General features: G+C 39.5%; 1 protein-coding gene across 5 annotated transcripts in view; it reads left to right on the forward strand.

Annotated features, from left to right (window-relative positions):
* Positions 1-25,829, forward strand: part of DOP1B (DOP1 leucine zipper like protein B) — an 80,313-nt gene that overhangs the window by 37,264 nt on the left and 17,220 nt on the right. For 3 of the 5 annotated variants that reach the window (XM_060770354.2, XM_060770359.2, XM_060770355.2), the window contains exons 12-26: positions 1,165-1,270; positions 1,644-1,835; positions 4,308-4,998; positions 6,049-6,320; positions 7,372-7,524; positions 7,911-8,011; positions 8,753-8,943; positions 11,260-12,868; positions 13,751-13,862; positions 14,541-14,726; positions 17,117-17,242; positions 18,637-18,771; positions 19,466-19,521; positions 19,743-19,847; positions 19,924-19,990. In XM_060770354.2, the coding sequence (XP_060626337.2) occupies positions 1,165-1,270; positions 1,644-1,835; positions 4,308-4,998; positions 6,049-6,320; positions 7,372-7,524; positions 7,911-8,011; positions 8,753-8,943; positions 11,260-12,868; positions 13,751-13,862; positions 14,541-14,726; positions 17,117-17,242; positions 18,637-18,771; positions 19,466-19,521; positions 19,743-19,847; positions 19,924-19,990 (4,102 nt within the window). The remainder of the gene's footprint in view (positions 1-1,164; positions 1,271-1,643; positions 1,836-4,307; positions 4,999-6,048; positions 6,321-7,371; positions 7,525-7,910; positions 8,012-8,752; positions 8,944-11,259; positions 12,869-13,750; positions 13,863-14,540; positions 14,727-17,116; positions 17,243-18,636; positions 18,772-19,465; positions 19,522-19,742; positions 19,848-19,923; positions 19,991-25,829) is intronic. The other 2 variants (XM_060770357.2, XM_060770356.2) reach the window with 2 other exon arrangements.

Raw genomic sequence — 25,829 nt, forward strand, 5'->3', positions numbered from 1 at the left:
ATAAATTACATGTATGAAATTGGATATGAGATCTCTTTACGCTGTACTTAGACAGTATTTATCAGTTGAGCTTGACAACTAGATTCTCACTGTGGTCCAAGTTGTAACTATATATATATATATAATTACAAAGGAATATTTCAGTCCTGAGTATAGAACTAAGTGTTAAAACTGTTTGAAAAATATACCTCATTAAATTGCTTGATTTGCTCCATAAATGTGCCTCCATTTGTCCTACCACAATTTAAATACCGCATTGAGTCGCCTTATCAGGCTGAAAAATGCGGTATAGAAATAAAGCAAATAAATAAATAAATAAATATCAGTTAAATTGTGTGTGTGTTTCATTGTGAAGCATAATGAATAGCTGGAGCAGAACATTTTAAAAAATTACTGGCAAGAGTTACCAAAGAAATTATCTAGATTAGAAAATACAACTTGAGTATTCCTTATCTGGAATTCAGAATTCTGAAATTGTCTAAAATCCAAAATAGTCTACATGAGTAGCAGAGAGAATGCCATGTTACCTTTCCGATGGTTCAATATTCACAAACATTGTTGCATTCACAAAATTCATATCTATATAAATAAAAATGTAATGTTCGTTTGTGGGATTAACATAACTCAAAAACCACTGTGATAATTGACACCAAATATGAACACAATACACCTATCAGGCCAACAAGTGACCATCACTCATAAAAATACTGAAAAACACAGCGGAAGAGAATTTAAAAGTAAAAAAAAATAAAAATACATTACAATGCCTGCACAAAACCACATATATACACATATACACAAATATATACACACACACACATACAAATATATACAGACACAAAACACATATACACAGACTGGGCCACAGCAACGCGTGGCAGGGGATGGCTAGTTGTGAGTAAAGTTAGAAAGCCATATTTACACATGAATCCCATCCCCCCCCCCCCCCCCCCCCCCCGTTATCTCATTATGTATATGTAAATACACTACAACTCAAATATGTGAAAGAAATCTGAAATCCAAACTGGTCCTGCAAGTATTTCAGATAAAGGATCCTCATTTTAAAATTACTGTAAATTTCTATTAACAAGCAACAGAAAAGTATCAACACAGTAAAATACTGATGAAATGTTTCTTAACAGTATTTTCCCCTTTTATTGGCAGAAGTACATCAGTGCAGACACAGCTTCACACTAAGCATATAGTCACGCTTGCAACAGTTTCAGAACTCTGCACACTGCTGGTATTCCTTCTAGATGTGATACCATTGGTAAGTAAGGTGTGAGAGTGTGTGTAGGGCCAGCCAAATTAATTTCTTACTCAAATGCAGTATCAAATGCAATGAAATCAACAGACAGATTTGCTCATCTTATCACGTATTTATGATATTTTGTGCCAAAAGAAAAAAGCAGTAGGCTGACAGTTCTATGAAAGAACAGAATTGTGATTGGAATATTTTAGAAACTTTATTTTACACCCTTGTTAATTTTGGACAATTGTGGTGTATTCTTTAAATATTCTCTGGACTAGAGTGTCTTGACTACAGGAAATGTGTCTATAGAACTTTATAAAAGTCAACTTCCAAAGGAAGTATACCACACCTTAATTGATTGCTTACTTAAAATGCTTTCTTTTTTTTCTAGGAACTTTACTCTGAAGTGCAGTCTCTGTATCTGCCACAGATGCTCAGCTGTATTTTGCAATCACTCCTTGAAAACATGGAAACTCTAAGTTTACCAGAACTCACTCATGCCTTAAGGACATCTTTCAAAGTGCTTAGCAAAGTCCAGATGCCTCCTGCCTATCTAGGTACTGAAACAGGAAGCTCAGACACTGTACGTATTATGACACATGTATGTGATGTCTACTTCTGTGTGTTTTGAAAGTGGATGTATCACTTCTTTTAATGAGCAGATCCATTGACTCTATTCTGTGCACCTTCTGCCATAGTAGAATGCTTGATTATATAGTACTTTGCCCCTTCAATTAAATATTATAACCAACATTGAATTTTAAAACACCTTGTTTTAATTCTGTGTTAATTCTGATATAAATAACAAGCCAAAGGTGGGCTGAGACTTCTGGTTGCTCCCTTTTACTTGGTCTAAAATACTTATTTCATGTATGTTGAGGAAGCCCCCAGTGGCACAATGGGTTAAACCCTTGTGCCGGAAAGATTGCTGACCGACAGATTGGCAGTTCGAATGCAGGGAGCAGGGTGAGCGCCCGTCTCAGCTCTAACTTCCCATGCTGGGACATGAGAAAAGCCTCCTACAGGATAGTAAAACAAAACATCCAAGTGTCTCCTGGGCAACCTCCTTGCAGATGGCCAGTTCTCTAACACCAGTAGTGACTTGCAGTTTCTTGTAGCTCCTGACACATACAAAAATGTATTTTGAGAGGAAATTGTGATTGTCCTATATTAGTATTACTATTCCAGTATCTGTGTTGGAAAATAGAATGAGGATTGGGATTAATATACATTAATATACATTCCTAAACATAGGTAAGTTACATGTAAACAGATTAACCTCAGAAAATTTCACTTAACAATTGTCATTAGATGGCAGGGGACTTTCTTCATTTGAAGATATTTTTTATGGGTTTTTTTCTAAATTACATGTGTCCAGGTAATATTATGGTTATTATACTTTCAGCTTTTCTTAAATAAAGCTTTGTCAGTGGCCTCAAGAATAACAACAATTTCCTTCAGTTATAAAATTATTTGGGGCCATAACTGAAAGTATAAGAATGAAACAGAAAGAAGCCAGTATTAACTTGTTTGAAGTAAAGATACTTCAAACCTGTTTGTTTCCCCGTGTTCTGCTTATTAGCATTTAAAGCTGACTCTAGATTGATTAATTAGTGGGTTGAAAATCTTACTTTCCTATTCTTTCCTTTTTAAAATTGCTGCCTACTCCCCAAACATTCTGATCATAAATTCCTGAACAAGGCTTCCTCCTTTGTGCCAGATGGAGACACAGACTCTATCAGTCATCATAAATCTATCACTTTTAATTGAAACAGAGAAGCCTTTGGCATTAAAAATTGGAATTAAAATGAAATACAGTAGTGTACTGTGACGGCATATCAGTAAACTAAATAATTAACAAAGGATCATACACACAAAGTAAAAAAAATAAGAGAAGTTAAAGAATAGATTAAAAAACAGCTGTCTGAGAATAAAAATCTTGAATCTTGCCGTTAAAACGGAAGGAAAACATCTCTCTTTTCAAGGAAACAGAATAATTTACCAATATCAAGAAAGTTAGTAATATCAAGAAAAAAGAATAATTAGTATCAAAAATGGAAAGTAGATATTAACTTTCAAAAGTACAAAAAGAAAAGATATTTTAAAATTAAGTTATCAATTTTTATTTATTTATCATGTCAGAAGTGAATTGTGAATACAGTTATAATGTTAAAAAACCACAAACAATTTTAAAAACTTGGCATTATATTAAATTTCCTTTACCAGAAGCTAGCCACTTTGATAGCCTCTGGTGTTGCTGTAAGAAGGTCCTCCATTGTACAAGTGATCTGTGCTTACCTATTGATTTGCCATGGAAGAAAACCTCCTGTGGCAAATTTGTAAATTTTAATTTAAGTTGGGAAACAATACATTAAAAACATGCAGAATCAAAATTAAATATCTTTTATATTATTTCTTGACACTTGTCTTGGTTAAACATTATCATAATTCTGTATGACTGCACAAAGACAGTCCAGAAAAAAGGCTCTCATTTTCAAATTTATTTTAGTTGTGAAAATGTCTTCAGATATTGTGTTATCAATGGAGGACCTTCTTATAACAACACCAGAGGCACTCCAAGTGGCCAGCTACTGGTCAAAGGACTTTTAATAGAATGCCAAGTTTTTAAACTTTGTGTTTTCTCAAATAAATTAGTTTGTTCCTGACACGATAAATGAAAATAAATGTACTGTGAGGATCAGTAGCTTTACCGCCTTCATGAGGCCAAGCTGTTTTATTGCATCTTTCACACTTCCAGGTATTATGGCACTAGGGCCATTTTCACGGGTTTTTCCCGCATATCATCCCACATTGTCATTTTTCCCAAGCAGCTATTTTTTTTCCAGAAAACTAATAAAAGAACTTACGTTGTGTATTCACAGCACTGAAAACCATTAACATGACATCCAAAATTCCATCACAGTACTGCCATGAGTGCATCTTGTGTAAATGCATTGCTCAGTTCCCTGTATTTTGTTTGTATTTAATGTATTCTTAAATTCCCATTTATTCTTATTTAATCAATAAGCTACACATCCTTTTTGCATTATTTCAGAGCCCTGCAAAAGAAGAAAACCAGGAACTGACTGTAGAATCCAAAGTTCTTCAGAATGAGCCAGACACTCCTTTTCCTCCACTCAAGTCTGAAGACAGTGGCATTGCTCTTAGTGCTTCGTCGCCCGAACTGTCACTGCACCTGAGAGTGCCTAGAATAGTCCCTGAGAAAGGTGATGTTTGGAAGAAAGGTGGCAGCATGCAGAAGGCCTTGCATTGTATCCAAGAGTTGGTTGCAAAGTTTGCCAGTAAATACATATTTGCAATTGATTTGCAATATTCCAGTAATGGGAATATTCCCACAATACCTGTAGGGCACGAGGAGAACAAAGGAAGGCACCGCCAACTCTCTGGAAATAATGGCAAGAAAAGACGCTCATGGGACTCCAAGCAAATCACTGTGCCTCAGTTTAAGCAGATGCTGTCAGACTTATTCACTGCCCGAGGATCACCATTTAAGCAGAAAGGTCTGGACCCTCCTTCTCCTTCCGATGACCATGATAGGCAGAGGGTGAAAGAGGAGGAAGAATGGGACATCGACCAGGTTATGCTTGACTTGGGAGACATAAAAGAGGACTGCAGAGAAGCATTTGCAGCTGTATGCTACCTCTTATTGGATTGTACTACATTCCCAGTCTATCTTTCTGAAGAAGAAACTGAGCAGCTCTATTTGACTCTTTTTCAAGTGCCTGGTAAGTGGATCTTTTATCCTAAATATCAGCATTGTCATCACTTTTGAGTTACTAAAAATATTATTAATCTGTACATTGACATCTCCAAATTAGTCCAATATGCAGGAATTTTCATTTATAGAAGAGTGCAAAGTCAATATGTTTTGTGATAGTGGGAAGCTTCTCTGAGAATTGTGCACAAGGGCAGTATGACAGGCAGCAAATGTGTAAGCATAATGAATGATTGAGCATACTGGATAGATTGATGATAAAAGATCAAGAAGTTATCTAAAATTGGTCAGCATGATGAGTTCTTTATGAATGAACTAATCTTCTGAGGTTGCAATCCAATGTACATATAACTATGAGTAAGTTCCATTTTACACAGTGCGTCTTCTTCCTCAGTAAACATGAAGAAGACAGCTTGGTTAGCTACATGTTCCAAATGGATGAAACAAAAATAGGAGGTAGGAAGGTATTTCTGATCTATATTCCCATTTGAAAGTCAGTGACTGGTTGAGCTGAAAGATAACAAATGAGTTTGGAAGCTTCTGCCATGCATGGAGGAACCACAACATTTATGGAAATACAAAATCTGAATATGTAAAAAAAATATGAACCATAAAGGGCTGAGTAAGCTTAATATCACTGGCCATCAATTGAATGTTAGATACCAATTGGAAAAAAGCAAACGTCATGGGAGGTGAATATGTAGCTAGATAGAGCTTTGAAAAGGATTACTTTTGATTGGTGAGGATGTTTTGGATTATTTTATCACACCTACCATTATTAAAATAGGAAATTATGAATATGGGAATATCAATGGAATGATGATACGGCTATTAATACTGTTTTTTACTGTTTTAATGAATGTTTTACTTATTGTTTTAATCGTTATTATATTGCTCTGTTATATGTAGTGGCATTGAATTGCTGCCAAATGTAAGCCGTCCTGAGTCCCCCTTTGGGGGCTGAGAAGGAACGGGATAGAAATACCGGGGGGAAAAATAATTAATAACCTGTCCGTTATAATAGGAAAAAGTATAGCTATAATTTGTTTGCTTTCCTCAGGAGGTTGTGAATCCAGTTTCCCCATGTGGCTCAAATCCTTGATGACAATATGTTGCTGTGTCAACGACTGCTACATTCAAAATGTGGCCATCTCTGTCCTGCTAGAAATAATCAACCATTCCCAGTCATTGGCACTGGTTATTGAAGACCGAATGAAACGGTATAAAATTCCTGGGCAAAATCCCTTCTTTGGAAGATTGCAGATGGTCACAGTTCCTCCTATTGCCCCTGGAGTTCTGAAGCTAATTTCAGAAAAAACTGAGTTCTATCAGGTAGGGGGGCTTCCTTTTTAATTGTTTTTTTATTCCCAATAGCACTCACAGAAAGCTTTAATATGAAGGGATATCTCCAGATCCATGTTCTTCAAATCCAGACAAAGTAGTGGAAAACCTTTTAGTGCCTGACTGTTGCAACATACCTTCCTTGCATCTCCTAAATGGCAGCTCTGCCACTGGTGGAAAACACTAATGATAATATAGGCACAGAAGTAAAAACAGTTTAGGCACAGTAATATACAAAGCTAATACTGAAAAACAGAACAGAACCAAATTCCACCCATGATGTCCTTCTAGGATACTTATCCTAATTGTCCAGTGAAGTAGAGCGACATCTGACAATTTATCTTTTAGAGTCTAGTATTAGTAATGATTACACAAGCCAGCATCTATTACAGAAGTAGCTCAGAAAGAAATCAAAATATGCTGATAGAACCCACTTGACTTCATGTTTCCTTCACAAATGAATTCTGAAAACCATTTCTGAAAAGGAATAATCTTAGAAACAATTCTCTTGACTATGCAGCACAATGTAATATAAAAGTAAGCATTTCAAAACAATAATGATATGAACATTAGGGTGTGCATACACATTCACATGCACATAACACACACACACGCATATATATATATGTATGTGTATCTAATTGTGGCTTTAGATATTTGGTATTTCTATGTACACAAGTTGCTCAGTTTTCTCTGATTTTCTCTGCCAATTGTTGCTCTCTGTGCTACATCTAATTCGGTTCAGAAGCAGCTCTTTGTAGGGAAAGGAGGAGGAGGAACTTCTTAGATGGGAAGATTGGCGACAAGCAGGTGCCATGGTTTGTGCCACTGGAAGCATTTCATTGAGTCACCAAGATGAACCTAGCATTAGAAAATACAAATAAATATATCTTTATAAAGCTTTTTGGTTACTAGACTGTTAACCAAAACATATAGAGGGCCCCAGGTAGCTCCTCAATGTAGTAACAGAAAATATAAATACACAACTTCATTTTGTTTAACCTGGATGAAATAGTTCATTTGATTTCCAATTTTGTTACAGAGAGTTGCCCAGGTGCTTTGGGATCAGCTAAACAATGAGAAAAGAGAGCATCACAACACTTGTGTGGAGCTGTTCTACCGTTTACATTGTCTAGCTCCCTCAGCTAATATTTGCGAAGACATCATTTGTCATGCCTTATTGGATCATGATAAAGTAAGGCTTCTTGTACTGAGATAATACCATATTAAAATTGTGTAATCTTACTCAAATGCAAATTCCATATTGGGTGGTGGAAATGAGCAAAAGCTATATCAGAACCCTATGCATATTTATTGGAAATAATATATGCTATGTTTCATGGAACATCCTCCAGTAAATACGTTGAAGATTATAGCCTTAATCTTATTTACATTATCTCAGAAGAGTATCTTGTATCTGCTATTTTCTGCCTTCTGTATTCCTTCAATTTTGGGCCAGATGCCAGCTTATTTTTATCTTCCATATGTCAAAAATCTTTGTAATTGAATATTTTGATTTAGCATGTATATAGATGTATACACACTAGTTTTTACTATGTTTGGATTTTCTTTTCTGCCAAGGGAACAAGGTTGGAGGCACTCTTCCGGTTTTCTATCATGTGGCATTTGACTAGAGAAATCCAAGGGAGCAGGGTGACATCCCACAATCGATCTTTTGACAGGTATTTTTAATTAATTTGCCTGATGTCCTAACTATATATAAATATTAGGCAGTTGAATTATTAATTGAATAGCATCAGTCAATAGAGTAACGGAACCATTTAGAGGAGATCATTGAGGTGCACCAGAGCTGCAAGGGATACAAGGCTCAGGTTGCACATGTAGTCATCTCCTTTAACAACATTAGGTGTTGCTTATACCTTTGTCGCATTCCTTACCAGATAAAACATAGACTTTCCTCAATCTGATGAAAGACATTATTATTCCCTGGATTTGTTGGATCATTATTATTGGGAAAGCAATCCAAAACTGGAGTGCCAGTGTGTTGTAGTGGTTTGAACATTGGACTATGACCTTAGAGACCAGGATTAGAGTGAGGCAAAGCCCTCTCTAAACAAATCTTTCTAAAACAAACCCCATAGTAGATTTACCATAGAGTTGCTATATATCAGAATCACTGTGAAGGCATACAACAACATAAACTATCCAAAACTCAGGGCCCTTCCCCACAGCTATATAACAGAAAATACATGCAGAAAATCCCACAATATCTGCTTTGAACTGTGTTATCTGAGTCCACACTGCCATCCCAGTTCAAAGTAGAAAATGTGGAATTTTATTCAGTTGTGTGGAAGGGGCCTCAGTGTCCCTTTTAAAGCTGTTTCCCAGTGTTCTTCTCAGACTTTTAGCATCATTACATCACTACTCTCTTGTATTAAAATTACTGCAATTTTTCCATGCAGGTCTCTATTTGTTGTACTTGATAGTCTTAATTGTTCAGATGGTGCAATTGGTGCTGCAGCACAGGGCTGGTTGATTCGAGCCTTGTCACTTAATGATGTTGCACGGATTCTTGAGCCTGTTCTTCTGCTTTTGCTTCATCCCAAGACACAGCGCACTTCAATCCACTGCATCAAACAGAAGAACTCAGCAGGTAATTGAACTTTTCAGGAATCCTCCTGGATCAGATGTAGGCTCCATCTGCTCCAAAATTCTCACTCATGCACCAGTCAAATTAATCTGAAAAATACAGGAGTCATGGCCACTCCCTGCACCTCACCTCCAGACTATTAAGAAGTGACATTTGATGACATGCTGCTTTCATTTTGTAAGCATTGTGGCTAATAGCCATTAAGAGATTTCTCTTTATGTTAATTTCATTAATTAATTTTCAAATTATATAAAGTGGTGATTATCACCATGATTTTTGTAAATTCTGTAAGTTCAAAATGAGCGGTGTAGATAATATATTGCTTTGTCTGTTCACAGCCTATTGCCTTATAGCAGTGCTATTTAATTTTGTGATCTAAGTTCTAGTTTTATGGGAGATCCCACATTACTTTCATATAAAATAAGCATCTAAAAAGTTCCATCCTCACCCTAATCTCTGACATCTCTCCTCCCCAATTAGTAACCCAAAATGCTTTAGCCTCCCCTTCGCCATTTTTATTCTTTTCCAAACCTTTTTTTCTGTCACAAACACCCCTTTAAAAAGTGGTTTGACTGCAGTTGAATGCAGTATTTCAAATGGAATTACATCAAGAGATTTATATGGAAGAGGTATGATACTAGAAGTTTTAGTCTTAGGCTCTGTTCTTGTAAAACCTAAACATAGAATTTACATTTTTTTCATTGCCATAAACAATATAAAGTTGTTCAATTAACTAAGCAATATGAAATATCTCATGACCAGCTATATCTTTATTTTGGATCGATCAGATGTTTGTATAGACAAAAATATATAAGTGAAGAAACTTTAAAGTCTAGATTTTAAAAATCTGCTTCTCCAAAAATTTGCCATATTTAAATAAACTAAGATGTGAAACTTGTACAAAAATATAGTAATGCTCAAAAGAAGTTTCAAGTGCATTTTGAAAGAGTATTTTTAAACTGAAATTTTACTTAAATGAAATCAACATTGTCTTGCTATGTCCCCTTCATAGAGATTTGTCAATTGAAAGACAAATCTACTATCTATTAAGGCAGATATGTTTTCAATCATGTGTTTAATTTTATATGAATTCTGATGGCATGTATGTGATAGTCAACAAAAAGGGATCTATAGTCAGCACAGTGGACTATTAGGTTTACCAAATGTTCCAACAGTTCAAGACACCTTCATTCAAGCAAATGTACTAAATTCATCTCTATTAATCCTGTAGCCTTTCTCTCAGAAACCTGTCTTTGGCCTTCTTGCCTTCTGTTGGTTTCTTGAGTGACAAACAAAACAGTCACTAAGCTGAAAAGTCAGAATAACAAATGATTCAGACAGGGAGTCACCCGAAGCTGTTGAATGGAATATATAAACTAAAGTCAAAATCTTAAACATGGGAGGCACATGTTGTTGGGAAATTCCAACTAAGATAATCGTTTTGACTTCTATTCTAAAGATTCAAAACAGGTGATAATATAGATACCAAAACCTATATAAGGAAGTCTGTACTCATAGAAAGGAACCAGTCACACTACTTTTGCCTTGCCTAAGAAACCCCTATAAAATTCATGGGATCTCTATAAGTTGACAGGCAACTTGAAGGTGCATGCACACAAACATAGCCTATTCCCAAATGATAAAAACATCTAAACTATTTTTATTTATATTCTGTATTGTTCTTGGCAAAAAGCACAAGGTGGCCTACAATTGATTAAAAAAAGTGGAGTCAAAATAAGCCATTCAAAGCATTTTTTTTTAAAAAAAATCCAGTTCTGTTAAAAACACAAAAGTTTTCATTGTTTTCAAAACATACTAAAATAGAAACATGCACAACATATCCCTATTAAAAGCTACTTCAAATTAAGAGCCAAAGACCTACTTAAATAAAAAATTGACCTTTCAGTGAAAAGAGAACCAAGTGAGAGACAGCCAAGCCCACCCACCCCCCAATGTGATGGAGTTTATCCACCTGGGAACAGTCTCTGAAAAGGCCTCATCAGAAGGGATGTCCTTCAGGGAAAACTAAAGGAAACCATATCTCTGTATATCTTAAAATTTGGGTAGGCTCAAATTGAGAGGATATGGTTTTACACATATCCTGAACCTGAAACATATAGGGTCTTTCCACTTTCTTAGAATGTACTTGTAAACAGATGCTCAAAATAGATGTATTTCATAGCTGAAAATGAAAATAATTCATTCACATAGTCTATCTTATGCAGTGTTCAAATAATTAGGAAAGTATTCAATAGTTGTTTGAGGATTCCTTCATTACTGAAAAAAGTGACAGGGTTTTCTTTAACTATTTTCCTTTAGAAGACATGAATCTCTGGTATAAGAAGAAAAAAATCTCCTTCTTGGAGTCCTTGGGTGCTTCCGGACTACATGAAAGCAGTTCTGAGGAAAGTTTGCCATTGAGCCAGTTTACAACAGTGGACAGGGAAGCTATATGGGCTGAAGTTGAAAAAGATCCAGAGAAATGTTTGCTTAATAATATTTCTCAGTGTGCAGAAGCTGAACAAGACCTGGACGAGGAGGATAACAGTGAGCATACAGAGTCTGCTGACACTAGTACTGGGCCAGTTGACAGTGATAATACATCATCATTTTCTCCTTCTTTGGACCAGCAAGATATGAGCAGTGAAGATACCCACAGTGCCTCAATTGATGGCAAAGAAATCTTGAAACATGTTGGTTCATCTAATATTTATCCTCCTGACAGTTCCAAATCCAGTACCATGCTGAACCTGGTGCGCGCAGATTCTGAAAAAACACAAGCATCAGAATCCCTCTCAAGTGATGAGGAGATAGATGTAGAGCTCCAAGCACTTACTACATCTAGGTTGCTAAAACAGCAGAAGGAGAAGCAGGAGATAGTTGAGGCTCTATTCAAGCATGTTCTCTTGTACCTGCAGCCGTATGATTCCAAAAGGGTCCTATATGCTTTTTCTGTACTTGAGGCTGTGCTCAAAACAAATCCTCGAGAGTTTATTGAAGCTGTGGCCACTACTAGCATGGACACCAGCTCAACAGCTCATCTGAATCTCATCTACAATCTTCTAGCTCGCCATCAGGAAGCTCTTGTGGGGCAGAGCTTCTATGGAAAGCTTCAGACTCAGTCACCAACCGTGTGTCCCCATTCATTGTTAATAGAATTGCTGACATACCTCTGTCTGAGTTTCCTGCGTTCTTATTATCCTTCTTACTTAAAGGTGATGCACAAAGATATACTTGGTAATAGGGATGTCCAAGTTAAAAGTGTTGAAGTCTTGATCAGGATGATGACACAGCTGGCAGCAATGGCTAAATCAACAGAGGGCAAAAACATAGAATTTATTCGCCACTTGCTTGGAAGATGCAAAATTCAAGAGTTTGTCCTTCTTTCCCTGTCTGCTTCTATGTATGTTAGTCAGAAATGCTACGAACATGTAATGACTAATAAGACTAATGGCTGCAATGATATCTGTGTCCTTGAAGAGAGCCTCATCAATTTTGGTCGTGATCAGATTTGGAGTGAGCACCCTTTACAAATTGAGCTTCTTAAACTCCTGCAAGTGTTGATAGTCTTGGAGCATCACCTGGGGCAGACTCAGGAGGAACTTGAGAACCAGCCAGGTCTATCGAAGGAATGGCAAAAAGTTATGAATTTTCAGGAGGCAATTAGTGCCATGCAGTATGTGCATCCACACCCTATAACCTCTCAAGGATTATTTGTGTCTGCTGTTGTTCGAGGCTTACAACCAGAGTATGGTTATGGCATGCATCCAGCATGGGTGGGCTTGGTTGCATACTCTTTGCCCTACTTTGGAAAGTCTTTAGGATGGACAGTGGCACCATTTATTGTACAGATATGCAAGAACCTGGATGAACTTGTCAAACAGTATGAGCATGAAACTCAAAAGATGTCATCCAAAGTGTCTGTAAGGTAAGGAATTGCCAATGAATGTGGGCTTTTTTCATATTTTGTTCATTTAGTTTCTAGTCAAATTGACATATTCTTTATTAAAATTGTTTCACTGTTGTTCAACACAGGGGTGAAAAATTATAAGCAAGGATGAGTGAATTCCCCTCTGAGAGCTAGATGTTATCACTGGGAACTAGGACCATGGTTTATTTTCAGCTTTCTGCATTCACTGGAAGGGAAAACATTATCCAATTGTGATTAAAAAGGCTTGTTGTTTCAGTGCTTTGTATTTTCCTCTTCCCTTCCACTGTTTTCATTATATTTTCCTCCCTCGTTTTGAATGAAGACCACCTACACAGCTCCTTTCAGTTTCTTTTTTAATTTTAAGAATGGCCAACTGGGGAAGGATCTCCGATAAGCAGTAACAGGAAGCTGGCTGAGTAAAGGAAAGGGAATAGTTATTACAGGCATGGGCAAACTTCAGCCCTCCAGATGTTTTGGGCTTCAAATCCCACAATTTCTAACAGCCTACTGGTGGTTAGGAATTGTGGGAGTTGAAGTTCAAAGCACCTAGACGGCCGAAGTTTGCCCGTGCCTGGAATAGATGATGGGTAGCTCCAGAGAGTCAGGGAGCCATTTTCCATAACCCCCAAACCTCCTGGGTCACACCTTGTTTTGGGGAGAATTGTTTCCTGTGAATCTTGTGGTAGTGCAGTTTCCTGGTTTTGCCAAAATTGGATGCAGGTCCAAGGGGGTGGAAGATGAGCTCAGAGTGGGCATGCAGTCCTTGGACTGGGTGCTTCTGCCCGTAGAAGTAGCAGAAAGATTCTGGTTAATAGATCCTTCCCTGATTTTTCTGTGTAAAAAACCCACATTTTTTTCTTTTACTTTTCTTCTCTATAGCATGCATTGTAAAAGGGAGAACATTACACCAGATTATCCTCTAACTCTTTTGGAAGGTTTAACTACTATTGGTCATTTTTGCCTTTTGGATCAACCAAACCAAATAAAAAAGGTAACTATCCTGTTTTCCTTTATTTTCTTTTGACATAATTTGTCAAATACATGCTTCTGACAGTTATCAGATGAAATGGCATATCTGGAAGTGTTCTGTCATCCTTCTGCATGTGTTGAGAAACAATTACTTTTTGGAGTTGGAAAAACTTTATATTGAACAGTGCTAATTAAATGCTTATTCTAATATTTTGAGAAGTCAAATGCAGTCAGATAGCTTCAGAAAGCCTTCAAATCTATACAGGAATTTCATTTATAATATCAAATGAAGAACATAAAGCCATTTACACAATCTGAAAGAAATAATTGCCAGCATGTTTTAGTTTATGCTTTATTTTTAAATCTGCTTGCAAAGCCAAGGCAGCTGTCACAAGTGGGGTCAACAATATTGAGAATGGAAGGTCTGGTTTAGTCTTAAACTACAGATTATATGAAGAGTGGTAAAGAAATTGTTCATAGCCTTATTTATGCATAAATAAGACTTCCATACAACAGTGTACATATTTTTAATATATGTTAACTTAAAATCTGGTTTATAATGCCTTTATTGTGGAGAACAATTTTCCTCAAATTTTTTGACAACTGATTTAGAATTTTGCGTGTGATCTCTCTTCTTCCTGAATATGTATAACATGGATTTTTTTTAAAAAAAAATCTTTTATTGTATTGGCTTTTCTAGTCATCTCTGAGTGCTGACCCAACAAGCCTAAGAAATGCCAGGAATGCCATTCTGGAAGAGCTTCCCCGCATCATTAATACCATGGCTCTCCTTTGGAATGTCATAAAAAAAGAAGAATCCCAAAAAAGACCAGCAGACTTTCTTGGAACAAAAGGATCTTCGTCAGTTTACTTTAAGGCTACTAAAGTAAGAATCCTCAGTCAGCTTGGGTAGTTTATATCATAGGCAAGACATTTTTAAAAGTAATATTTTTGTGTCAAGTAGACAAAGGAGAAAGTGAGAGGAAAAGAGGGCTAACAAGCTGAAGCTTAATCCAGACAAGATAGAGGACCTCCTGGCCAGTCGTGAGGCTGATCAGGGTATAGGGTGGTGACCTGTGCTCAACAGGGTTACACTCCTCCTGAGGACACAGGTCTGCAGTCTGGGGGTGCTCCTGGAATCAGCGCTGACACTTGACACTCGGGTGTTGGTGGTGGCCGGGAGGGCCTTTGCACAGTTAAAGCTTGTGTGCCAGCTGCAACCGTACCTCGAAAAATCTGATTTGTCCACGGTAGTCCATGCCTTAGTTACATCCAGTTTGGATTACTGCAATCCACTCTACGTGGGGCTGCCTTTAAAGATGGCTCAGAAGATGCGGTTGGTGTAAACAGTTTGGGCCCTGCCTATCCTTGTGACCACATCCCCCCTATGGACCGACGTGGGCTCTAAGATCTACTGGGGAGGCTATCCTCTTGGTCCCGCCACCATCACAAGCATGGTTGGTGGGGACGAGGCAAAGGGCCTTCTTGGTGGTGCCCCCCCCCCTAGGGAGATTAGGCAAGCCCCCACTCTGTCCTCCTTGCATAGGGATTTGATGACATGGTTTTTCAAACAAGCTTTTGAGAATACTTAGTCCCTAGTTGTGCTGCACTGTAGTCACACATCCTTGCACTTTGTCCTATGCCCTCTTTCCATTGTTGCAGCTTGCATTTATTCCATTCCTCTTGTTTACAGCTTGCCCATGTTTACAGCAGCTTACTGCCACTGATTGATCACCTCAGCTTTATTGAATTTGAGTTTGATGTTTTTATCGTATTTTATATTGTGCTTCATTTTTATGTTTGTTTTTAGGCACTTTGTGCTGCCTGTAAGTTGCCTCGAGTCCCTTTGGGGAGATGGTGGCGGGATATAAGAATAAAGCTATTATTATTATTAACTGCAAAAGTGGGATGATGGGGGAGGGGAAATGCACTTGTCAGAATAGTACTTGTAAAGGGCAATTTTTGCATTAAAACTTTGGGCTATGCCCAGTGATTAGTTTTAACTAGATTCACTGAATCAATAAGATTTGTTAAGTCCTTATATAAATCCTGTTGCCATAATTCATTGGGTTTGAAATGGGGTTAACAAATGGATGTAGCTTTTTATTTTACAATATTATCAAACCAAAAGTAAAGTTAATTCAAAATTCAGTGTTGCAATGTTTCTCTTGTCCGTCCCCCTCCCCAGAAAATGCAGTGAATGCTCATTAGTTACCACTTTCACTGCTTTGAGTGAACACAATTTTAGGAAGGATGTAAAAATACATCCCTCCAAATTGGGCTCTTTAATTATTTTGATACTTGAAGTCATCTTTGAGGTTTAGATTATTATGTTTTAATTATCTTTAATTTGTTAAAGGTGTTTATTAATTGCCCTGAGTGTTATGGAAAGTGGGATAAAAATAAATACATTTTAATATGCATCAAAGTTAAGCTAGCAACAGCATCCTATCCTTCCATAAGCATTGAGCTAGCACCTGCAGATATGGGAAATTACTTTTAACACAGGTATTTAAAATGTTTGTGTCAGGAATCTCTTTGAGTAATTAGCAGGATTAGTAATTAGACCCTGATTCAGTGAACCATGTTATATAACAAAGTGCGGTTTGCTAAAACACATAAACAGGATTCTTATATGTTCTTGGCAGCAACTGTAACAGTTTCATAAGCAGTCTAATTTGCAGCATTTGAAAAAGTATCTAAGAGAGTGGATCGAAAAGTTTTGCCTCCTGTGTCATAAAAATGTTATGAATTAACGTAACAGCAGAAGTTGCTACAGATCATAGTCTGAGCTGTCCTCTACACAAAACTACTGTTCAATGTAGTCACCATCAATCTGAACACATTTGTTTAGCCCAGGCATCAAAACCATTTTGGAAAAAATCAGGGTTTTGCTTCGTGACCCATGATTTTAAAGCTGTTTTAACATCATTCAATTCATTGAATCTGAAACCATGTAGGTTGTCTTTCAGAGGTCCAAACAGGTAAAAGTCAGAAGGTGCCAAATCATAAACATTCTTCAAGCAGGGGGCTTTTAGCTTCAGATTCATGGTTCTAATCAGTCAATCGGAAAAAGAAAAGTCTACATAAGTAATGTTACCTCTATCACATCATGCATAGATAATCCAGTAGCTGTGAAAGAAATAAAAGTTAGAGCAATGAAGGCATTACTTTTTGACCCACCCCCATATATTCCCACTACGTTTTTGAAAGAATAGAGCTCATGGGCATGGATTTCCTTTCTACAACAAGCATTTAATGTTGTTTTGTTTGCAGACATTAAAAAATAAAATCCTGGACTTCTTGAACCCACTAACTGGACACCTTGGAGTGCAGCTTGTAGCTGCAGTGGCAGCAGTGTGGAACAGCAAAAAATCTCATAAGCATCACAACAAAACAAAGGTAAAGATGATGAAAGAAAGAATGATATCTCCCACTGAGGCTGAACAAGACTCATTGCCTACTAAACATGAATGCTAGGCACTGTGCAAAGGAACTGCTGAGTGGGCTGTGATTTGTGCTGCATAACAGATCTGGAGACAAACATTTTCACCACTCCACACGCATTATCTGCATTTGACTTTTAGACTTCCTAACATGCAGTTAAATGTCCTAAATCATTATAATAGTCCATCTGAAATATCTCAGGTGTAAGCAAAGTTTTAAAAATGTACTTCTAGGGTATTTCAAAGCGTACTTTGACAAAGGCAAGAGACAGATACCTTTGTCAAGGCTAAAATTTCAAACACAAATATGGCTTACCTCACTACCTCTGAGGATGCTTGCCATAGATGCAGGCGAAACGTCAGGAGAAATGCCTCTAGAACATGGCCCTATAGCCCGAAAACCCCACAAGAACCTACAAATATGGCTGTTTTGAGATGGTTTTAACAATTTGATTTTAGAGTGGATACAACTGATTTTAATGTTTTATTCTGTCAGTGAATGTTTGCCATATATATGTTATGCTCCATCCTGAGTCCCTTCAGGGTGAGAAGGGCGGGATATAAATGCTTTAAATAATAAATAAAAAAATTAATATGTCTGTCATTTTGAATCTTTTTTACCCAATGGGACTGCCATTGTGATAAGAGATTATCGCCAGCCTTTTAATTTGCAAATTAATTCATTTTTGGGAGAATAAAAAAAAGTAAAAAACAGTTTCATTCATTTCTTATTTAATAATCAGGTGTCCAAAGGACAACCCATTTCAATACATTCTCTCCTTTATCAGTTTTGTGTGTTCTATTCCCTCAAGTCACATGAAAGACAGATCTCTAAAACATGTTGTTGTTAGCAGCCTTCCTTGGGTATTGCAAAATCAGAGTTGTGACTTCTTTTATTGACTTGGTCTTCCTCCCTTTTTTCTGTTGTTCTTCTGCTTTTTTCAACTCTACCAGACATTCAAACTGAAACATGCCTTTCGTTGTATTAAGATACTAACATAGCCTTTATTTTTGTCTTTTAATTCATAGTGTACACATTTAAAATGAGTCTTTTCTGGTCAACTGCTTTCCAAATCAAGTTATTTACATTTACAGTAAGAATTTCTAAGCCAGATTTATTCAAAGACTTTGATGATATAGCCGACTTTTCTCTGAAAAACAAGTAATCATGACTGAACATTGACACTTGTCAGTATATTCATTTCAGGAGTTCTCATACACCAAGTTTACTTTCCATGTTCCCAAGAAAAAGAAATCTTATTACTGAATAAGAGAAGAGAGAATATCCTAGAAAATGTGTATTGCAGTTTTGTGTGACAGGTATTTTTTCATAATGCACTCTTATTTCAGATTCCTCCTGTTGCGAGTTCATCTCAGATTGTACTCCTTGATCTGGTTTGTGCACTTAATACTCTGAAGACTGATAATATATTGCAGCTAATTAAAGAAGTTGTCAAGAAGCCATCCCAGATTAAAGGGGAAGAGGTAACACAGTTCACTTTACTGAGTCCTTTAAAATAAATCCAAAAACATGTGTTGTAGTTGCCAACCATCCTTTTGTATCTAGATTGAGCAAAGGGTTTGCTTTAGGTGTCAAAAAATGCACCACAATAAAGAACTTTCCCATTCCAGTATTTTGTTTGTTTATTTTCCTCTATCAAGACAGAAAAGCCCAGCTCATAGAACTAGTATAAAGACAGGTTCCAACAATAAAACACAGGATCTGAAACCAAAGCTTAAATCAACAACATAAAACACAAACTCAGTCAAGCAGCCTGCAAAAGACATAGTTTAAGAAAACCCTAGCTGCATTTTAACTATTGTGGAAAGTTTTCACGAGAACCCTAAAACTACTGATAGGAACAGAACAAGAATTCTACATTTGTTGTTTTCACCACTTTTTAAAGTGAATATATGCAACATACAAAGTTGAGGGTTGTATTCAGACCTCTTTACAAATCACACACTCAGTTTTCCAAGATACTGCATTTCTGATTTTTTTTAAATCCATCTCTGAAACAAATACAAAAAAATTCTCTAAATGAAAATCTTAATTGTAACAAGTAAATGTATTTGGGATTTAATTTGAATCCCCGTAAACAAAGCTAATCTCTTATCTGTGTGTATGTTTTTGTTAGAGGAATTAGACTGAATTTGTTTTCATTTTTTATTTTTGCAGAAGGCTACCCTAGTGGATATCCCAGTGCTCCAGTTCTGCTATGCTTTCATACAAAGGTAAATGGCATCTTGTATTTCCTATTAAACATAATATTTGGCCACAGTACTCTTCCAGAGATCTTATGTCTATTTACCACATAGAAGATCTTTGGTCTAAGTTAGACAGCTTCTAAAATTTAATGCAAAGAACATCACATACTGGTCATTACATGATCTGAGAAGTATGGCATCGGCAATTTCCAATAGAATCCATGGCATTCCTTTCTTTATCCCCATAGACTTCCTATCTCAGCCTTGCAAGAAAACTTCCAATCATTATTGCTAGTGTTGAAGGAATCTGTGCAATTGAATTTGGCACCACCTGGATATTTCCTGCTCCTCAGGTATGACATAAATTGCTTGGATACATTTATGAACTACAGTTGATGGTTTTGCTAATTTATCTTTGTTCTCCTATAGCACCCTGAATGATTTTGTGACTAGAACGCCAAACCAAGAAAATAAGAAGGATCAGAAAGACCTGCAGGTAGCCTATGCCTTCCATTCATACATTTATGTAACTTAATAGTTTATGGTAAATCAGCCCATTATCATCTTTTTGGTCAGCTATGTTATGGACAAATCACTATGCCTTAAACTCACATTGCTGTCTCCTACTTGTAGCCCTTCCATGTTTTCTTAATCACAGTAATTTCCTGCCAACCCCCAAAATGCCGAGACAAGACAACAGCAATTTGGATTTAAATGTTGGGCAACTTTACTGATTGTTACCTATTTAACTTTTAACTAAACTAACTTAGGTGTCAGTTGAACTTGGTGTGGCAAAGCCGAGGTAGCGTCCCCATGTAAGTTAAACCCGGGCAGCCTCTAAGGGAAACATCCAGAGAAGTCTCTCTCAGATTATTGAGACCAGACTCTCCCCATTCCTGGACCATTCAATATCACCTCACTCTTAAAGTTAACCTCTAGGTAAATGTTTGTGTAATGGCCCACACCCTTTAAGGGATGCCTTAGGTATACACCAACCTTTGTATTTCTAATCTATTTACGCCATGGATTGGGGGCAAATGTCTATTTTGATCCCATTCCCCACCAAGTCCTTTAACACTGACTGAACACCTTCTTTCAAATCCTCTAAAAATTGAGTATTAGCAAAATCCGACAAATGGCTTCCATCTGTGTGGTAGCAGTGTGTTTTGTTGTGAGTTATCTGGTTGTGATAGATGTAAAAACCCCTATCATGGGTCAATGCTGTATGCATGGCCCTGTTCACACGCTTCCTGGCCCTTTCAAGCTTCTTGACATCACTGCCTCCTGCCCACTTGAGGCGTGGAATGATCGCTGACCATGCTATGAGAACATGGGACCATGCCTGCCAAATCTTACAGATGTCATTCCGCGCCTGCAGGTAGAGGGCCCTACCTTTCAACAGGCCAAGGTCATTGCCACCAAGATAAATGACCAAAACGTCAGGAGAGGGCCCACTCCTGAGCTGAAACAATAAATAACAAACTTATGACAAAGGTGTACGAACATATCTCCTGAAGGCACTGGATTTCCATCTCCCCAGGGATTTAATTGTTTCCATTTCATAACCCAATAGGGTGGCTGAGGAAGCTGCACCAATACGGAAAGAGTGGATTGCAAACTTCAGATGTCCCAAACCAATAATCTTAAGTGCCCTAGCGGTAATCACCTAAAACTGGTATTTGGTTAATGGTGTACCGTCGTGATGGCAAAATAAATATCCAGGTGCCTGCCCCCTAACCCTTTTGAAGTGAGTCAGGGATATAATGGACATAAATCAGCGTCACTGCATTTTGATAGCTTGATGATGCTGCCCTTGGCCTGCTGATTGGTCTTAGATGATCAAACCAATATCTCAAGCCCGTTGTGTGTTATCAATGCATCAGACATTGACAATGCACGCAGGGACGTGTCATTTTTTGCAGCTTCAACTAGCTCACTGATTCTAAGGGCCGCAAAGAAGGCCATCAATGCAACTGCATGGAACAAAACTGCATGGAACAAAACATGGAACAAATTCTGTCACACAACCTTTAGGCCATGTGAACTTTAAACCTTTTAGAATGTCAGGGGTAAGTGGTTCTCTATCATATTGCAACGAGCCATGTTGACAGGTCCAAACAGCCACGATTCTATGTAGCCGAAAATCATTGGTGCAGTCGGGGAGGCGCTGTGCCTTAAACCAGTAAGCCAACGCTGCCAATCTGGATCTAATGAAATGTGGTGCAAAGCCACGTCGTCTGGAATATACGCAGAACTGTGCTATATGTTTGTATGGAACAGGGATTGCATTGGATAGGCTGTAAGCATGTCTAAATTTGTTAAACTCATTGATGGCCCTCATGTATGATTTTCTGGAACTTGGTCCCAAAGCAGATGCCATACCCATTAATATTTCATCATTTATTTATTTATTTATTTATTTACTTTGCTTATATACCGCTGTATCTCAAGCCCGAAGGCGACTCACAGCGGTTCACAAACAGTAAAAACAGTAGAAACAGCAGTGGTTCCATACAACATATAACAATTGACTTAACACATTATCCATAAATTACCGATAAGCAATTACAATGCACAATTATTACAAAAAACAACCGTACCCAATCTTCTCATCATCCAAGCGTAGTCCAGGTTCGTCGTCCATTGTTCCATTCCTATGTTCCATTACCAGATTGCACTAAATTACTCAAACGCCTGCACAAACATCCAGGTCTTCACCTTTTTGCGGAATACCATTAGAGATGGTGCCAGTCTAATGTCCGCAGGAAGGGCGTTCCACAGCCGAGGAGCCACCACCGAGAAGGCCCTATCTCTCGTCCCCGCCAGCCGAGCTTGAGAAGCAGGAGGGATCGAGAGCAGGGTCTCCCCGGAAGATCTCAAAGTCCTGGTGGTTTCATAGGCGGAGATGCGGTCAGATAGGTAGCTTGGGCCGGAACCGTTTAGGGCTTTAAAGGCCAACGCCAGCACTTTGAATTCAGCCCGGTAGCAGATCGGTAGCCAGTGGAGTTGGCGCAACAGGGGGGTTGTATGCTCCCTGCGCTCCGCTCCTGTTAAAATCATGGCTGCCGAGCGTTGGACTAGTTGGAGCTTCCGAGCTGTCTTCAAAGGCAGCCCCACGTAGAGAGCGTTGCAGTAGTCTAAACGGGATGTAACCAGAGCGTGGACTACCGTGGCCAAGTCAGACTTCCCAAGGTACGGGCGCAGCTGGCGCACAAGCTTTAGCTGTGCAAATGCTCCCCTGGTCACCGCCGAAACCTGGGGTTCCAGACTCAGCGATGAGTCCAGGGTCACACCCAAGCTGCGAACCTGCGTCTTCAGGGGGAGTGCGGCCCCATCCAACACAGGTTGTAACCCTATGCCCTGTTCGGCCTTGCGACTGACCAGGAGTACCTCTGTCTTGTCTGGATTCAATTTCAATTTGTTCGCCCTCATCCAGACCGTTACAGCGGCCAAGCACCGGTTCAGGACCTGGACAGCCTCCTTAGTAGCAGGTGGGAAGGAGTGACAGAGTTGGACATCATCCGCGTACAGATGACACCGTACCCCGAAACTCCGGATGATCTCCCCCAGCGGCTTCATGTAGATGTTAAACAACATGGGAGATAATATTGAGCCCTGAGGAACCCCACAAGACAATGGTTGTGGGGTTGAACAGGTGTCCCCCAACAACACCTTCTGAGATCGACCCTCCAGGAATGACCGGAGCCACTGCAAAACAGTACCTCCAAGACCCATCCCTGCGAGGCGTCCCAGAAGGATACCGTGGTCGACGGTATCGAAGGCCGCTGAGAGGTCCAGCAGCACCAACAGGGACACACTCCCCCTGTCGAGCTTCCGACGCAGATCATCCACTAAGGCGACCAAGGCTGTCTCGGTACCATGTCCCGGCCTAAAGCCAGACTGTGCCGGGTCTAGATAATCCGTGTCTACCAAGAATACCTGGAGTTGTGAGGCCACCACACGTTCCAAGACTTTGCCCAAGAAGGGGAGATTGGAAACTGGCCGATAGTTGTCGAATTTAGTGGGGTCCAGTGATGGTTTCTTCAACAGCGGTTTTATTATAGCTTGTTTTAAGCTCGCTGGAATCTTGCCTTCCCGAAGGGAAGCATTAACCACCACCTCAACCCACTCAGCCAATCCCCCTCTGGCCTCCTTTAGAAACCAGGATGGGCAGGGGTCCAGGATGCATGTGGTTGGCCTCATTCCTCCAAGTATCTTGTCCACATCCTCGGGTTTCACCAATTGAAATGAATCCATCAAAACTGGACAAGCAGGTGCTCGTGTTACGTCCTCAGAGACTGCCATTAACATGGTATCCAGACCAGAACGGATCAAAGCGACTTTGTCTGCAAAGAACTGAGCAAAAGCTTCACAGCGAGAAGTCGAATCGTCAGGGTTCCCACCTTGAGTGGTGGGATTTAAAAGGCCTCTGACAATTCGGAAGAGCTCAGCCGGACGGTTCTTTGCAGACGCAATAGTGGCCGCAAAGAAGGCCTTCTTTGCGGCTTTTATTGCCGCGGCATATGCCCTTAAAAAGGACACAAACCGTGTTCGATTTGGCTTGCTCGGATCCGAACGCCACACACTCTCTAGTTCCCTCTTCCTTCGCTTCATCACTGCCAGCTCCTCGGTGAACCAGGGAGCTGGTTTAGCTCGGCTACTTGAGAGGGGACGTTCCGGAGCGATCGTGTCAATTGCCCTAGTCATCTCCCCATTCCAGAGAGTGACCAGGGCCTCGACAGGATCACCTACCGAGGCGGCGGGAAACTCCCCAAGAGCCATCAGGAATCCATCCGGATCCATAAGCCTCCTGGGGCGGACCAACTTAATGGGTCCTCCACCTCTGCAGAGGTTAGGGGGCGCAGTGAGCCTAAATCTGACCAGGAAGTGGTCGGTCCATGGCAACGGAGAGATGGTCAGCTCCTCGACCCCACCACCTTCCTCCCATCCCTGGCAGAAAACCAAGTCCAATGTATGTCCTGCACTATGAGTGGGGCCAGATACTTGCTGGGACAGCCCCATGGTTGCCATGGCAGACATGAAGTCCTGAGCCGCTCCTGAAAGGGCCGCCTCGGCATGGACATTGAAGTCCCCCAGCACAAGGAGCCGCTGGGATTCCAATGCCAGGCCTGAGACCACCCCCGCTAGCTCAGGCAAGGAGACTGTAGTGCAGCGAGGTGGGCGGTACACTAACAGAATCATGCCAACCTGCCAAAGATGGTCTGGCATGCATTCCATCTGAACGTCTGCATTGGGTTCCAGTTGCCAGAAGCGCTCCATCTGCATACAAGCCTGGGTGTCGGCAAGTGAATTATCAAGTCCAGCAATGTGGAAGGCATGAATCAGGATATTCAATTTTAAACAATGGAGTGTGAAGTGCCTTAAGGCACTCATCACTCGAGTGAATTTGGATGTTAAAGTGTTGATGACCTGTACTGTAGCTAAGTTGTCGTACCAAAAGTGAACTCTAGAGTTTGTGAAACTCTCAGCCCATAGCGTGACTGCTACTAGGATGGGGAAAAAAATCCAAAAAGATTAGATCAGACATGATCCCCAAAGCGTGCCAGGACTGTGGCCAAATTTCTGCACACCAATGGCTCTCAAAATAGACTCCAAATCCCACTGAACCTGAAGCATCTGAAGCTACTTTCAAAGCATCTTTTAGAGCCAATTCCTGTCGCCAGAACAAAACCCCATTAAAATTAGGTAGGAAGGCAAGCCAAATTGATAGGTCAGCTTTTATGGTATGTGTCGCCCATATGTGGTGGTGAGGCAATGCCACGCCAGAAATGGCGTCACACATCCGCGCAAAAATGCTCTCCCGGGTGCCACCACCTTGCACGCAAAATTTAAATGGCCAATTAACTCTTGGAATTCTTTCAGAGTGGCCTTATTGCAGTGCAAAAATTGTTCAAGCCTATACATCAAGTTTGCCACCTTTTCAGGGGGCAACCTGGAATACTGGTTACTGGTATCTAATTCTACCCCAAGGAAAGTCAGGGCCATGTCTGGGCCCTCTGTTTTTTCTTCTGCCAACGGAACTCCTAATTGACCACTAAGTTGGTGAAATGCCAGTTAATGGAATTTTCATTCACCCGTCCCCGGTCTTCTTATGAAGAGGAAATCATCAAGATAGTGACCCCCAACAGACCTGGACGTCTTCTCCTGTCCACACTCTGAAGCAGAATGAGGGAATAGGGCTGGCCCACAATAAGGCCAGCCCTGCCCCCTTTTCCAGATGGTTCCAAAGAAACCATCTATTCTTTTATCTGGGGAGGAGGCAAATTGCTCTCCCTCCCCCAACTGCACCAGGGAGGGAAAGTCCCATTAATTAA

This window comes from Anolis sagrei, chromosome 3 (assembly GCF_037176765.1).
Source record: "Anolis sagrei isolate rAnoSag1 chromosome 3, rAnoSag1.mat, whole genome shotgun sequence".
In the NCBI taxonomy this organism is placed as follows: Eukaryota; Metazoa; Chordata; class Lepidosauria; order Squamata; family Dactyloidae; genus Anolis; species Anolis sagrei.